General features: G+C 56.9%; 2 protein-coding genes and 1 long non-coding RNA gene across 4 annotated transcripts in view; all 3 read left to right on the forward strand.

The window, feature by feature from the left end:
* Nucleotides 3,346-5,201, forward strand: NPW (neuropeptide W). Its single transcript, XM_021411944.1, has 2 exons — nucleotides 3,346-3,768; nucleotides 4,804-5,201. Exons 1-2 carry the CDS (start codon nucleotides 3,385-3,387, stop codon nucleotides 4,837-4,839), a joined length of 420 nt encoding a protein of 139 aa, XP_021267619.1. The 5' UTR covers nucleotides 3,346-3,384; the 3' UTR covers nucleotides 4,840-5,201.
* LOC110405909 lies at nucleotides 8,573-10,440 on the forward strand. The gene is made up of 2 exons (XR_002443179.1): nucleotides 8,573-9,400; nucleotides 10,352-10,440. It is a non-coding gene; the product is annotated as an uncharacterized LOC110405909 (long non-coding RNA).
* The window catches only part of SLC9A3R2 (SLC9A3 regulator 2), a 28,949-nt gene continuing 25,988 nt past the window's right edge, over nucleotides 11,609-14,569 (forward strand). Inside the window, exon 1 of one of the 2 annotated variants that reach the window (XM_021412046.1) lies at nucleotides 11,609-11,883. In XM_021412046.1, the coding sequence (XP_021267721.1) occupies nucleotides 11,674-11,883 (210 nt within the window). In that variant the 5' untranslated portion in view covers nucleotides 11,609-11,673. Of the gene's footprint in view, nucleotides 11,884-14,198; nucleotides 14,229-14,569 lie in introns of those variants that run through there. The other variant, XM_021412047.1, reaches the window with a different exon arrangement.

Consider the following 14,569-nt stretch of genomic DNA (forward strand, 5'->3'; position numbering starts at 1 on the left):
GGATGGGATGGGATGGGATGGGATGGGATGGGATGGGATGGGATGGGATGGGATGGGATGGGATATCATAGCATAGCATAGAATAGAGTAGAATAGAATTAATCCCATTGGAAGGGACCTTCAAAAATCATTGACTCCATCTGGCTACTTCAAGGCTAACCAAAAATTAAAGGATATTACTGAGGGCATTGTCCAAATGCTGCCTGAACACTGGCAGGCACGAGGCATCACCCAGCTCTCCAGGAAGTCTTTTCCAGTGTTTGACCACCCTCAAGTTAAAGAAATTGTTGCCCGTGCCCTGTCTGGTGCATCTCTGTGCCATCCTCGCACACCCTTCAGTTACCAGGAGCAGATCCCAGCACCTCCCACTCCAATTCCCCTCCTCAGAAGGTTGCAGAGAGCAACGAGGTCACCTCTTGGCCTCCTTTTCTCCAGACTGAACTTCCTAAACTCTCAGCCTCAGCTTCCCAACCAAGCTGAGTTAGGACCATAGCTCTGCAAAGCGCCCTGCGGCCAGAGGAGGACAGGTTCTATTCCTGCGTACATCCAAAACGATGCCTCTGTCCCATCGAACACCCACAGTGAGATGCTGGAGAGCCCAAATGGCCAAAAAGTGTCATGTACAGAATGATCATTAATGACTGAGTATGCCAGAGACCCCATCATAGGGCTGGCCTTTTAAATTGCTTTGTTTTCATGCTCAGATGAGTTGCTAACCTTCCAATAAACACCAGAGTCATTATAATAAAAATGTGGAAAATGCTACCATTAAACCACGCCGGTTTATTTTTCAAGTGCCTCTTTCTGGGACATCAAATTCATTTAGATCATTCTCAAAAGCCACAAATCCTGAATGGGCGCAGTAATGTGTGTGGTGGGAGGCGAGAGCACAACGTGCATTACATCGGGTGGCGGCAGGGCTCTGACAAGAGCTGGCTGGGTTCACTGCAGGAGTTAAGGCGTGACACTCAGCCTGCTCACCCCTCTTGCCCCCTAGTTTTTCAGACTGAAGCTCTGGTTCGTGCTCAGGTGCTTGAGCCCTGAAGAGAAGATGGAGAACCAAGCATTGGGCCATGACCAAGAGCCAGCGGAGTCTTCCCCTCACAAAAAGATGTGTTTTGGTCCAAAACTAAAGAAGAGGAACCTTTCAGTGTCACAGCCAGGTGATTAGATCCCACTCCCCTTCACCTCTACCAGTTTGGAATCATTTCACCACTGGTTTGCCTGAGCACTGGGGGAGGGGAGCAGTCCTGTCTCAGTCCCCATGTTGTTGGTAAATGTGATGCTGGGGTTCATTGTGTTTATTAAGAGAGAACATAGAAGAGGAGTTTCAAACGGGCTTGAGATTGGCTGGACTCTGCTTGGATGAATTGAAGTCTCCAGAGTTACAGGACTGGCCCGAAAGGCTGAGATCTCAATAGAGGGGACCACCTTGGAGCAGCGCAGCAGGAAACCTGCAGGCACGGTGAGGAAAGAGTTCAGTTCAGTTCAGTTCCCAGAGAGGCTGTCAGCATGACATGTTATTCAAGTAATGCCAAAAATACATGGAAAAGACACTTCAGGCAGATGTCTAGGAATGCAAAATTTTCTCTCGTGGTAGGAAGTTTGAGCCCACGTCTGCACATTGATGCAGCACAGCACAAGCTGCTGAGCTGCCTCCTTGAATGGGAGCTGGGGCAGAGCAGGAGACAAGACTGCCCATTCCAGACCTGACATCGGATTGCTTGGGACTCTTGCTCTTGGGGTGAGAGGAAGTATAAAGGCTTTTTATTGAGGGAAATAAACCCTACAGCTTGTGTCCCATCATGAATAGAGGGTTGGCAGTCGGGGCTGCGATGTGATTGTCTGCATGATGTACCACTGCCATTCATTAATGGCTCTGCTGAAACATGGGAGCGATGCAGCCTCTCATCATCTCCAGAGCACTCAAAGTGTGACAAAAATAGCCCATCCATCAGCGATCTGCTCAGGGGAGATGGAGCTGGGCTTGGTCCTTATTGTAAATCCGGGTGCTTCCAAGAAGTTGCGCCACGGATAAGTTTGACTCTTCGGGTCTGGATCAATAACAAAAACGTTTCCTGTTCTGCATACATGTGACTTCTTGCACTCAGCATGGGAAAAGGCCAGGACCCTCCCCTTGGCAATCAGGAACTGCACTCCTTTCTGGAGGGGCACAGAACCTGTGTGTGCAGAGTACGTGGGGCACGAAAAAGCTTTGCTCCTGGGGAACTTCTGCACACCGTGGGCTGGAAGGAAGGGGCTGGGAGCTGGGTAAGGAGAGCCTGCCTACATGAGAATGGGTTAAAATAACAGCAGAGAGTGAAATAGGAACGCAGGAGCATGCAAGATGCTGTGTGTCTTGAAGAACAGTGATGGTTTAGATGTAGATCAGTGTGATAAGCCAACAAACTGGGTAATAAACAGAAGGAACTAGAATTGCTCTGTTGAGCATACATTTGACCTACTTGGTTTTACTAGGGAATCCAGGGGGAAGAAGTCACCTGAGGGAAGTCATGAAATTGGTGGTGATAACCTATTTAAGAATTGAGTTGCAGAAGAGGAGGGGCAGCAGCACTCACAAACCCACTGCAAACAGCTGCGAACGCAGCAAAAATGCAGCAGGCTTTGGGGAGAGGAACACAAGTTGGCAGGTGTCCCATGGGAATTGAGTGTTGTTATGGTTTCTCTAGGGCATGCCCCTGTGCCTTGCAGATGGCCCTCGGCGAGGCTGGTGGTGGGCACAGATCCCCTCTGTGGTTCCTCACTTGCAGTCAGTTTAAGATGTTTCTCTTCCTCCAGCGATAAAACTTGCTGCTGTCGGGCTGGTCGTAGGGGTGCAGGGAGGATGCAGAGCTGAAGAGAGGTGCACAGGGCTGTGGACGGATGCTTGGGACCATGATGCGATGCTCAAGGCTGCAGAGGGGAAGCTAAGGTTCACAGGGAAAACCCTCAGGGCTGTGAAGGGGACAATAGGGACGTTGCTTGAGCCATGAGCTGTATGCTCGGGGCTGCAGGAAGATGCTCGTGGATAGGAGAGATGCTGGAAGCTGTAGGGAAGATGCTTGGGGAGGTAAAGAGGATGCTCAAGGAGGGGAGGGATGCTTGAAGCTGCAGGGAGGATGCTCAGGATAGCACGATTGATGCTCGGTGCTGCAGGGGATGCTCACAAGGGACGCTCGGGTCCACAGGAGGGGTCGAGGAGGGGCGGGCAGCGGGGAGGAGGTCCGCGGGGCCGGGGCTGCCGGGGGGCGGCCGGGGGCTGCCGGGGCGGAGCCGCCGGGTGCCCCTCCCGGCTCCAGTATAAACTGGCGGGGCGCGGGCGCGGGGCTGCCTTCGCTGGGGCACCCGGGGCCGGGGCCGCCGAGACGCCTCCTGCCCACGGCCATGGCGAGGGGGCAGCTGTCGGGGGGCGCCTGGGGGGCCCTGGTGCTGTTGGGGCTGATGCTGCCGGCGGCACCGGCAGGGGCTTGGTACAAGCACGTCGCCAGCCCCCGGTACCACACGGTGGGACGCGCCTCGGGGCTGCTGATGGGCGTCCGCCGCTCCCCGTACCTCTGGCGCCGGGAGCTGCCGGCAGAGCCCCCGCACCGCCCCGGGGGCACCGCGCCCGTCGCCGCCCCGCAACCCCCGGGGAGCCCCGCGGGGGACCCCCCGCCGCCGCCGCCCGGCCCCGGCCCCCTCCTGCAGCGCCTGCTCCGCCGGGGCTGGGGTTGGGGGGGCCCGCGTCCTGCCCCCGCCCGGCCGCCGCCCTCCGCCCGCGGAGCTCAGGTAAAGCCGGGAACCGACGGGGGGAGCGGCCACCGGGGTGCTGGTGTGGAGCTTGGGGCGGGTGGGGGGCGGTGTTCAGGAGCTTTGCCATCGCTGGATGCAAGGAGCTGCCCGCCAGCACCTCGCTGCCTTCAGCATCCCGGCGCCGGGCGGTCGGGAGCGAGTGGACCCCGCGGGACAGCCCGGCTCCTGGGGGGGGAGTTCCAGCCCCGTCACCGGGTGGGTGCGATCGTGTGAGTTTGCAGAAGTCTGTGCTGCATTTTGAAACTTGGTCCACGAGGTCCCAGCGCAATGAGATGGGATGGTCAGATCTGTTCGGAGGGGCTGTGCTTGGGTTTTAGGGTGAAAAAAGGAGCCGGGTGATTTCTGTGCCCCGGATTGAGGGATGACGTGCCTGCATCCCGAGCTGTCAGTGCCACAGAGGGGTGTTAGCAGGGCCGAGGAGCTCCCAGCATCGCACCTCCCAGATCTCCTCTCCCTGCCCTCTCTGCTTTGCTCAGCTGCGTGGGACTGTTTGAGGGCTGTTTCCAAACACTAAACCTCTTTCCTCTTATGTCAACCAGGATCCAACATTCAGCTGAAATCCAGGGATGCTTCTACATGTTGGGTCAGCCCCAAAACACATAGCCACATTCCCTCTTGCCCCCTTTTTTTGAAGGAAATCTAGGATTAGTGCCTTTTGTGGGAAGCCCAGGCGTATTGGTTCAGCTCTGTGCTGTCCTGGTGACTCCTGGCTGCAAGCAGGGGCAGAGCAGTGCTGGGTGCCACGCTCGTGGCCCAGGCCAGTGTGTGGGGTGCAGTGCTCTGATTTCACAGTAAAATCTCCTCCAGAGCCTTGCAGGCAGGGCCGAGCCAGGGACTGGGATGTTTACAGAGGCGCTTGCAGCTGCAGAGCTCAATCTGTGCGCACTGCGTCTTGTTGGGGCAGAAAGGGTCCGCAGTGACGATAGGTGAGATCAGAGCCCACGGCAGGGAGAATAAAGCATGGGTAGCATATAATAATAATATAATATGGGATCCCTTTTCTCCTTGCAGCCTCGCCCGATTGAAGACATCGCTGTGCTGCGCTGAAGGCCGGGCAGGGATGCTGCAGGAGCTGAGCTGCCTACGGTGGGGACTTTTCAGTGACTGCTGAGATCCATCGGCGCTTCTCCGGCTGCTCTGACCTCTGAAAGCATACAGACAATTGCATTCAAAACAAACAAAAAAAAGTCAGATTTTTTCTCGCCCACTGTCCCAGTGCAGTGGTAAATTCATCTTGTTTTCAGGTCAACTTAGTGCTATGGACTTGGGGAGAAGTAAACAGGGAAGATATTTATTTTGTTTATGTTTTTTTAGATTTCTGTACTAGCTTGTTTGCAGTATGACACAAACACATACTGTTTGCTTCCTAGGAACCTGCCCTCATTAAAGTGAGACTCAATCAAAGGAAACTTGTATCATTGTGCAATTTTCTTATCCTTTTAGCATAGGTTGGTGTGGCTCAGCCAGGGCAGGTGCTGCAGCATTCTGGTCACTCCCAGATTTTTCTGACATGATTTAACTTCTCGACACCGTTTTTTTCTGCAGCGTTATAGTGAATTGCTTTCAGTGCCCGTGAGGGAGTTGCTGCCAGGCTGGGTGTCAGTTCAGATGGCAAAGAATGAAGTCTTCCCTGAAGTGAAGCTCTGCCGGTCCCCTCTGCTCTGGTTGCTTATTTGACCGCTTAGAGTTTCATTGTACCAACATTTCTGCTGATGACAGAAAAATGTTATTCCCCATTCAAATTGTGTGGGGCTGTGCGGCCGGGGCAGCAGTGCATGTAGAGGGGCAAGCAGGGGTGGGTGGGAGCTGGGAGCCGAGGCTGAGACGCTCCTGTGCTGGGATCCTGTCTGAGTCCCCTCTTCATCTCCCCAAGGTTTTCAAGTTTCTGCTCATCATTAGTACAGTATGGTACATGGATGGCACAAATGATGCGTGATTGCCCATTAGGGCACTTGAACAGGGCTGTGTCTGCCACACTGCCAACAGGCACTGGAGTGGCCGCAGAGGCGGATTGCTGTTTTTGGTGGAGGTGAGTTGGGAGTTGGGAAATGCAAAGGTCGGCATCACACAGGGGATGCAGAGAGGGCGATGAAGGGCACTGGGGTGGGTGTCATTTAGAATGCATCATTAATGCAGGCACTGGGGTGGGAGATGTGGCTGCAGCACAGAGAGAAGAAGCACTGCAGTGCTCCATTACTGGGGCAGTCCCAGCGAGACACTTGGTTAACCTCCAGCCTTCCTCTACTCACCTTGTAAAATAATTCCTCCTGCAGCTGTGAAGCATGGGCTGATTATTTCCCACACGGGGCCACAAAGTGATTTCCTCTGTGCTCTGCAGAGGTCTGGGCCTTCCCTGGGGGTCAGCAACCCCAGCCAACAGGAAGAAGCCTTCCCAAGGTGTTTAATTACTCCTCTCCCATAGGCATCAAAGCAATCCCTCCTTTATAACCAGCCCCAGGAGAGCTCTGCCTCCCTCCTGCCCACATCCACTTAGGCTGGGATGTGGGATTCTAGAGCTGCCCCATGGAGACCTTGAGATGAAGTGTAACCCCAGGGGTTGTGGGAAAGCTGTGAGCAGGAGGTACTGGGGGAGCGTGGTGGCACCCGATGGTTTTGCCATGCCATCTTGTGGCCATGGGGTGCTGTGAGATGAGGGAGATCAGGGAGGAGGCAGGAGGAAAGGTCTGAGTCCTGGCACCACGTCCCCACACCACAGCCCCCGTGGAGGGTGCAGTGCCTGCTGTCTGCAGAGCCCCTGCCAGAAACGTGAGGCTGTCCTGCTATGGCAAGGCCCATCCCATAAGTACCATAGGGATGGAACTGCTCTGGGGCTCCTTGCACGCCATGTGGGGCTCTGCATGCCCAGCCTGGCACCAGCGGAGCAGTGATGCTGGCACCAGCCCCTCCATGCCAGCGGGCGCGTTGTGTTCCAGGCCCAGCAGCAGGCGAACCCTGGGGGCTGTGGCGGGCAGGAAGACATCCCACCCCACCCAGCCCGAGCCCGGGGCGGCTCCGCTTCCTTCCCGGCTCCTGGCCTCTCCCAGGAGCCCAGAGGCATCCAGCGAGGCAGCAGGCACGGCAGGGCCCAGGCTTGGCAGGAACTGGCAACCCCAGAGGAGCCGACGTGGGCTCCGCACACACACAATGGCTGCAGGGCCCCATGTGCTCTGGGAGGAAGAAAACTCCCTGGGGAACTTCCTCCCTCCTTGGATCTGCTCCTCGTCCTGCTGGGCCAAACCTTGCTATGGTGTGGTGATGGTGGGGATGGAGGTCCCTGGGCAGGGCTGGTAGCCCCATTGGTGTGGTGATGGCCCTGGACATTGCTGTGGTGCCAGGCCGTGCCGGGCCATACCAGGCTGTGCTGGGCTGTACCGGCCCCTGTCCTATTAGACCGCAGCAGCTGTGGGCCCGGCCCGTGGCCTGTCCACACTATCACGCTTACGCTGCTTTGGGAAATTGAAAGGCCAGAGATAAGGGGTAGGAGATGTAGGGAGCAGGGAGATAACGCTATCTCTGTGTTTTCTGTGCGTTAGCCTATTCCAAAGTTGTCCAGAGTGCTGATAAGGGTAGAGCGGCTCAGAGACATGGACAGAGATCTCCTTCAGCTGAGCCTGTGGGGTTAACCCATTGGGATTAAACCCAAGCTGAACCACCAGCATGGAGCCTCCATGCTCCCAGCATCCTGCATCTGGGTGGGCACCCTAGCTGCAAAGGACAGGGCTGATCCCAGGAAACTCCCAGCTCAGACCACTTCTGTTGCTCCTCCACATGGCTAACCCAGGCTCTGGATCCAGTACAGCTCCTACGGCTTGCGATGTGGGGAGGAAGCGGCTACAGTTGAGTAAAACGTGGATTAACACTGAATTTCTCTTCCAGGTCTGGCAGTGACCTGGCAGGCACATTCCTGCCCTGGGAGTTCCCCTCTGCACCGCTGGTATTTCCGTGGACGTGGTCACCTGTGCTGCTCAGCTGCCAGCCTCGCCTGGGGTGGGTGCCCTGGGGATGGGTGCACCCAGGGCTGGGTGCTCATAGGGTGGGTGCCCATGGGGTGGAAACTACAATGATGGGTACTCCCAGGAATGGGTGCTCCCGGGGATGGGTGCCCCAGAGCCCACTGCAGGGCTTGGTGCTGCTCTCCTTTCTATCCGCATCCAGCTCTGATTTACTGAGCTGGAAGCAAAGCAAGCAATTAGCACGGCCTGGCTATTTAATAAAACGAACAGGGCTAATTGCTTAGTAGCAGAGCCTGTTGTCCCTGGTGCTGTGCCAAACCAAGCAGGGTAGTAATTGCTAGCATCTGCGGCATGGCTCGGGGAGGCACCGGCCATCCCAATGGGCTCATTGAACCCTGGCAGCGCTGTGTGCCCGGAGCCTGGCCTGCTATGGCCTGCAGCACCCACCTGAGGGCACCACCCGAATTCATGGCCCTTTTAGTGCCCAGTTTTTCCTGTTTGTAATGTGCTGGAATGGTACAGCACAAGGGGGAGAGTGTAGGGTGCTGTCCCTGGAACGGTATTTGAGTATTTTCTGCCTTACACAGCAGATATCCAGGTATTCCTTGGAGAGGGACAGATAGGGCTGGGCTGTCACCAGCCACATTTCAGCACACCACCAAGTGCAGTCGGTCCCTCTCCGGCACAGCCCTGATAGCTCTGTTCTCTGGTTGCAAATCCCAGAGGACCTGGGCAGATTCCCATCTGCCAGCTTGTGAAAGAGGCATCTCCCAGCTCCCAGGAGCATCACCGAGCTATCTGGACTTTCACAACTCACAGAGCGTGTCATTAATCCTCCTGATGATTAATCCTCCTTCCATCCCTATCAATCTCACCTGTTTACAGCTCAATAGTGCCACACACAGAAACCTTGTGAAAACGAGACAATGCGTTTCAGGAGCCTTCGCCTCACTCCCTGTTCCTCCTGCAGCATGAGACTGCGCTTATTAATGCCAGGGATAATTACAGCTGTGACAACGGGTTATCCACAACTGCCCGTGGGGGATGAGTGAACATTGTTGCCAACAGGGGCCAGAGGGGAGGAGGAGGAAGAGACTGCGTAGAGGAAGAGCATCGCCCTGGCAGCAGCTGCCAGTTCCCACACCAGAGGTGGAAATTGATTCTGATGAGCACTGCTTGCAGAGGGAAGCTCTGGGAGCCTCCATCACCCTCCACCCACCTGCTGCAGCAGGACCAAAGGTGTGCAAAACCTGAGTTACATGGAAATTGCAGCTCACCATCAGCCTTGGCAAACCACCCTCCACCTCCCGCCCCACTGCCCTTCCACCAGCTCCAAAGGCAGCCGGTGTAGGCAGGGCCACAGAGCAGGGATGTGCTGGACGTAGGCAGACCTCTGAGCTGTGGGATCGCCACACTCCTCCCGTGCCGGTCCACCCGCATTGCTGCCCTGGTGCAACCTCTTGTCATGGTGTGTGTGTTTCGCATGGGTTACGCAATGTGGGCAGGCCGAGAGCAAACAGAGCTGGTACACAGGTGTAGTTCCGTGTAACTGCTTCACGCAGTGAGTGGGCTGTAAGCAGGTGTCGAGCAGAAAGAGCTTCCAGCCCTCCCAGGCCGATGGGCACACGGGTCCCATAAATTTCCCCAGCCTTCAGGTGAGCGCAATCAGGATCCAGAAATTTAAATGGAAAAATAAATAATAATTTGTGCAATGCCTGCTGAATATCACCGGCAGCTCCTGGGGTCCCGGTGCCCTTTGCCAGCTCTGCTTTCAGCTTTGCAGAAGGTTTGCAAAAGCCTCCCCGGTGCGGCTCTCAGATCCCAGCATCTGCGCTGGGCTGCGTCTTCTCACCTGGCAGGTGGCACTCAGTGCCAGGAATGACCCTGCTTCTACAATTAATACAATTATTATTATTATTATTATTTGGAGGGTGGGGAAGTGCTTTTTGGGTATAAGGCTGGAAGAAGTCGACAAATTCAGGTTACAGTTGAGAAAACGTTTGTGCTCAAATAAATAAGCACTTGGGAAACATTCAAACGTTGCACTTTCACCTCTTTGGAATGGTATTTCACCCCTTTTTACTATGTAAGCTACCAATGCTTTCCAGAAATAACATTCAAAAGGGTTAAAATGTTCTGCCCGACCACCCAAAAGATTTTCTCCCTTCTCTTTTTATTGCACTGGATAAAAAGAAAAACTTTTTTTTTGTTGTTGTTCAAATAAACTTGAAACAATTCCTTCTCCTCTCTCCTTCCCTCCAGTTGTTTGTTTTTTTTTTTTTTTTTGGTTTGGCCAGCGAGCGGAAAAATCAATTATTCGCACTCCTCTAAACTGATAAAAAAAGCTTCAGGACTCCACAAAGAGGCTCGAGGGAGCGGTTATGTTATACAGCAAATGAAATGCTCTCTGGATTCCCTGCTTGCCCGCAGCAGCAGCGCTGCAGGGACAAACCCAGTGCAGCTGAGCTGGCACCCAATGCACTGCAATCGCCTCGTTGTGTCCAGCACAGCCCCTGCTGGTGTGCAGCGCCCAAACATCCTCACTGCTGGTAGGAAATGTGGGCAAAAAGAGAAAAATAGTATTTTTATTTTATTTATTTTTCCAGGATAGCAAGAAATCGACGAGCATCCAAGCATCCCAAGCATCTTCTTGGTTCAAACATCTCATTGGAAAGTAACTTAATGCAGAACTTCAGCAGAATTCCTCTCTTCTCTTCGGGTCTATAAAAATCTGCTAGGAAAGCAGTTGGGGCAGGAGAACTGCCCTTGTGACACTGGAACAAGACCCACAGCACCAGCGCTGTGACAACAGATCTGGGTCATTTCCTCCTGTAAAAGCTCTCAAGGAAATGAAATCAGAGATGCAGAGGGGTGAAGATGGGAATCTCTGCGTTCCGGCACAGCCGATGGCAGTGAGCTGAGGGTAGCTCAGCCAGGCGCTGGGTGCAGCACAGCTCTGCTGCTGGGAAGCTGGAGCTGGTAAGGCCATCCCTGCAGCCTGGCACTGGGGGACACCAAACGTTTGTCCGAGGCTACACACGGACCAAGCTGGGGACAGTGCTGGGGAACCTCAGCGCCTTGCTGACACGGAGGCAAGCAAGATGTGGGGAGGGCATTGGGGCAGCTGAGCCCATGGTGGTCCTTGGTGAAAGAGCTGTGTGCCTCTCAGAACTCTCTCCCACGAACATACGGAGCTTGTCAGGCCAGCAGCGCTGTCGGTGCCAGGCTGAGTGGATCAGCAGACACCCCAAAAGGGCTCTGTGTCTCCAGGCTGGGCTGCAACCTCCCTATCTGAACCCATCACCTCTCAGCAGCTCTCTGGGGACAAGGGGTCCCCATTGCCCGCTCTTCTCCTCCCGGAGAGCTGTGCAGCCCAGTGCCGCGTTCCATGGGTCCCCATCCCGGGGAGTAACGGGGCCGGTGGGCAGCGGGGGGCCTGGCTCTGGCACTGCTGCGGTACCCTCCGGGAGTCCCCGCTGCCTCCAGCCCGGGGGGCTCCGAGCGGCCCTGGGTGGACCGCGGCAGCCGAAGCGGCGCTCTGAGCAGCCCCGGGAGGCCCCGATCCACGCAGCCCCGCATCCCCGCTCCGCGGGCATCCCCTCTCCACCCGCCCCCGGGACACCACCGGATCCGTCCGCCCCGTCCCCGGCTCCGCCCGCCCCGTCCCCGTCTCCAACCCCAGCTCCGCCTCTCATCCCCGGCCCCGTTCCCGTCCCCGCTCTCCGCGCTCCCGGGCAGCGCGCAGTATGGCCGCGCTGCGCAGCGCCCCGACCCCAGCGCCGGCCCCGACCGCGGCCCCGGCCCGGGCCCGCCCCTCCGCGCCCCGCCGCCCCGCGCCCGCCCCGCGCCGCGCATAAAAGGGCCCCGCGGCCGCCCGCCCCCGCTCCGCCGCGCTCCGTTCCGCCGCGCTCCTCCGCCCGCCCCGGCCATGGCTAAGGACCAGCTGAAGCCGCGGCTGTGCCATATGCTGAAAGGGGAGAACGGCTACGGCTTCCACCTGCACGGCGAGAAGGGCAAGAGCGGGCAGTTCATCCGCAAAGTGGAGCCCGGCTCCCCCGCCGAAGCGGCCGGGCTGCGCGCTGGGGACCGCGTCGTGGAGGTGAACGGGCTCAACGTGGAGCAGGAAACGCACCACCAGGTCCGGGCTGGGGGAGTGGGGAGTGGGGGGGAGGGGGGAAGGAGGAGTGCGAGGGTCCCCCCCAGGCTGACCCCCCCCCCCAGCCGCGGTGCCGGCTGCCCCGTGCGGGCATCTCCCCGGATCCCTTCGGAGCATCCCCTCCCAGCGCGGTGCCGGGGGTGCCCGGGCAGGGTGGGTGCCCCAGCGTAGGGCTCGGCCTGCGTGGAGTTCTTGCAGCCCGGAACACCTCGTTCCCACGAGAACAGCCGTGTCCCTGCTGCAGGAGGATGTTGTAATCGTGGCAGCCAGGAGAGCGAGGTGGGAGAGCCGAAGGTGTTTTGGTATGGGCAGGGCACTGCTGTGTTATGCAATCTATGGCAAAAAGGAATCGGGAGACCTGGGCTTTATTTCCGGCTCTGCTTGGTGCTTTTTTTGGTCACTTTAAGCAAGCTGCTGCTGCTGCTGCTGCAGCCCAGGGTGGGCAAGGATGTCTCCCAATCTACAGATAAAGCTCCACAGATGTTCAGCGGTTTGAGTGGCTGAAAGGTGATAGGGCTTTGTAGGGTTTAGTATCTACTGTAGGGCATGGCTGGAACTGGAGGGGATCCTAACAAGTCAGGTCCCAGCTCTGCAGGAGGAGCTGCACTCTTCAGGCCGCGTCCATTTCTGTTTATAAAACCAAAACTTGTGTTTGTTGAATAGCTCAGCGCAGAGAACACGCAGTGAGGCTGGGGCAGCCGCTGCACAGCATCATGGTGCCTTGGGTCCAGGGCCTCACTGCAGGAGCCTGGCACTGCTGCCAACGATGTATCATTGCGCAGCAGGGTTATGGTTTGTGCAGCCTTCAGATCCAGCACTCTTTTGGGGGTGTGTGTATGGGTTTTGAGTTCCACCTACAGGTATGGAAGTGGTGTGCTCCAGGGCAGAGCCTTTCAGGGCACCACGAGCAGCTCAGGTGGCTCCAATAAAGCCCTCAGTCCACCCCCCCACCCCGTGCCTAGATTCATAGGTTCCCATGCTGATTTTGCCTGTTTAGATAATCTGAGCCAGCTCTGTGAAAGTCGATGTTTGTCTTGAATGCGATTTCAAAACCACCCGAGGAGGCTCCGTGCTTTGATCCCGCTGGGCAGCGAGGCGGGCGGCGCTCCCCTGTTGGAAAGCAGCGCAGCTCCCCGCTGGAATTCGGATGCTGGGGAAGGAGCGATAGCGGCTCCAAGGCGGCCTGCTGCGGCTTTGAAATGTGCAGGGGCTTCTTGTAGGCCAAGGGGAATGGGGGAGATTTTCCCTCTTCTGTTTCCAGCTGGTGGAAGAGGAATGGAGCTCTGGCATCACTGCTGCGGAGCATAGGATGGAATGTTCTGTTGGGGAGCAAAGAGCCCCAAATTATTCCTGCTGCGATGGCACCAGTGCCTGAGCATGCCCCAGGACCTGCTCTTCCTGCCCAGCCCAGCCAAGGAAAATGACTTTCCCCAATAAAATGCCAACCATGGGCATGCTGCAGGATGGGCGATGCTGCTCTGGTGCCTGAGCACAGTTGGGACTGAGTACTGCTCCAGCTTCGCCTCTTCATGCTGTTGTGATCTCCGTCCTTGGACAAGTAACGCTTCTCCATGCACATCTGAAGCTGTGGCAGGATGGCGCTGGGAGCAAACAAGGCCTCGCTGTTTGGTGTAACTGTTTCTGGCCTAAGCTAGCGATGTAAGGAGCAGGACGTGCTCCCAGGGTGTCCTGTTCCGCCTGGGATGCGGTGCTGCAGCCTGCTCCTGGCAGTGGGCAGAGCAGATGGGTGCTGCACTTCTGATCCTGTGGCACAGTGAAACCTTGGGAGGGGGCTGAACTGGGGCTGTGCGTGGGATGTGTATGGGACATGTGTGTGTCCTGCGGCTGTGACACTCCTGGGGTGCCTGCAGTGCTGGTGGCCAAGAGCAGCCCCTTTGTGTGGCCTTGACACATCCTGAGGAGTGTGTGGGAGCTTGTGCCGTGGTGGTCTCAGGTAGGATCCCTTCTTCTTTTTATGCCTCTGCACCAGCGGAGTAAGCCCGGAGGTGACCAAGCTGTGCTGGTGGCACAGGAAAGCCCTCAGGTCCCCTCTAGTGACACCAGAGCTGTGCACGTGGAAGGTGTCCACAGCATCCAGGGTGGGAGGGAAGAACTGAGGCCCTGCCAGCACTGTGGGGCTCTCTGGGGCTGCTGGGCTCTGCTCTGGGCCGGTGCTGGCTCCCAGGGTGGGAGCGGGTTTGGGTGGAGCTGCAGAGGATGTGGGGCAGGGAGCTGTGCAGAGCAGGTCCAGAGGTGCCGGATGCAGAGCGGACGCTGAGCTGTCCTCAGAGCTGCGGGTGTGGGTGCTGGCCATGGCTCGGAGGCGGGTAGGAGATGGGTGCTTTGCTGGGTGCCTGCTTTGCTCTCTGCCCCGCTGCTCTGTTTCCAAGGACATCATTCCTGTGGGAGCTGGAGGCAGCTTGGCCCGTTGTGCTATGGGCAGTGCTTCGTGGCACCTGTGTTGGGTTGGGATGCTTCTGGTGTCCTGTTCAGCTTTGCTGTCCCAATGCTGTCGCTGTTTGGAAGGATTTGGGAGCTTGCTGAGGGTTTTGTGATGTGAGCTCTCGAGTACTCGCAGTGCAGTATGCACAATGCTTGGTCTCTAGCAGCAGCATGGGGGCTTTCCAAAAAGGAGAGCGCTTTGCTTTGTGAGCAGCTTTGAGGAACG

The sequence above is a fragment of the Numida meleagris genome, chromosome 13 (assembly GCF_002078875.1).
Source record: "Numida meleagris isolate 19003 breed g44 Domestic line chromosome 13, NumMel1.0, whole genome shotgun sequence".
Taxonomy (NCBI): domain Eukaryota; kingdom Metazoa; phylum Chordata; class Aves; order Galliformes; family Numididae; genus Numida; species Numida meleagris.

Excerpts from the sequence above, each read along its gene's own strand:
- NPW (XM_021411944.1), top strand. The coding sequence starts at position 3,385 with ATGGCGAGGGGGCAGCTGTCGGGGGGCGCCTGGGGGGCCCTGGTGCTG. Across the intron at positions 3,769-4,803 it reads CCTCCGCCCGCGGAGCTCAG|CCTCGCCCGATTGAAGACAT; the intron begins GTAAAGCCGGGA and ends TTCTCCTTGCAG.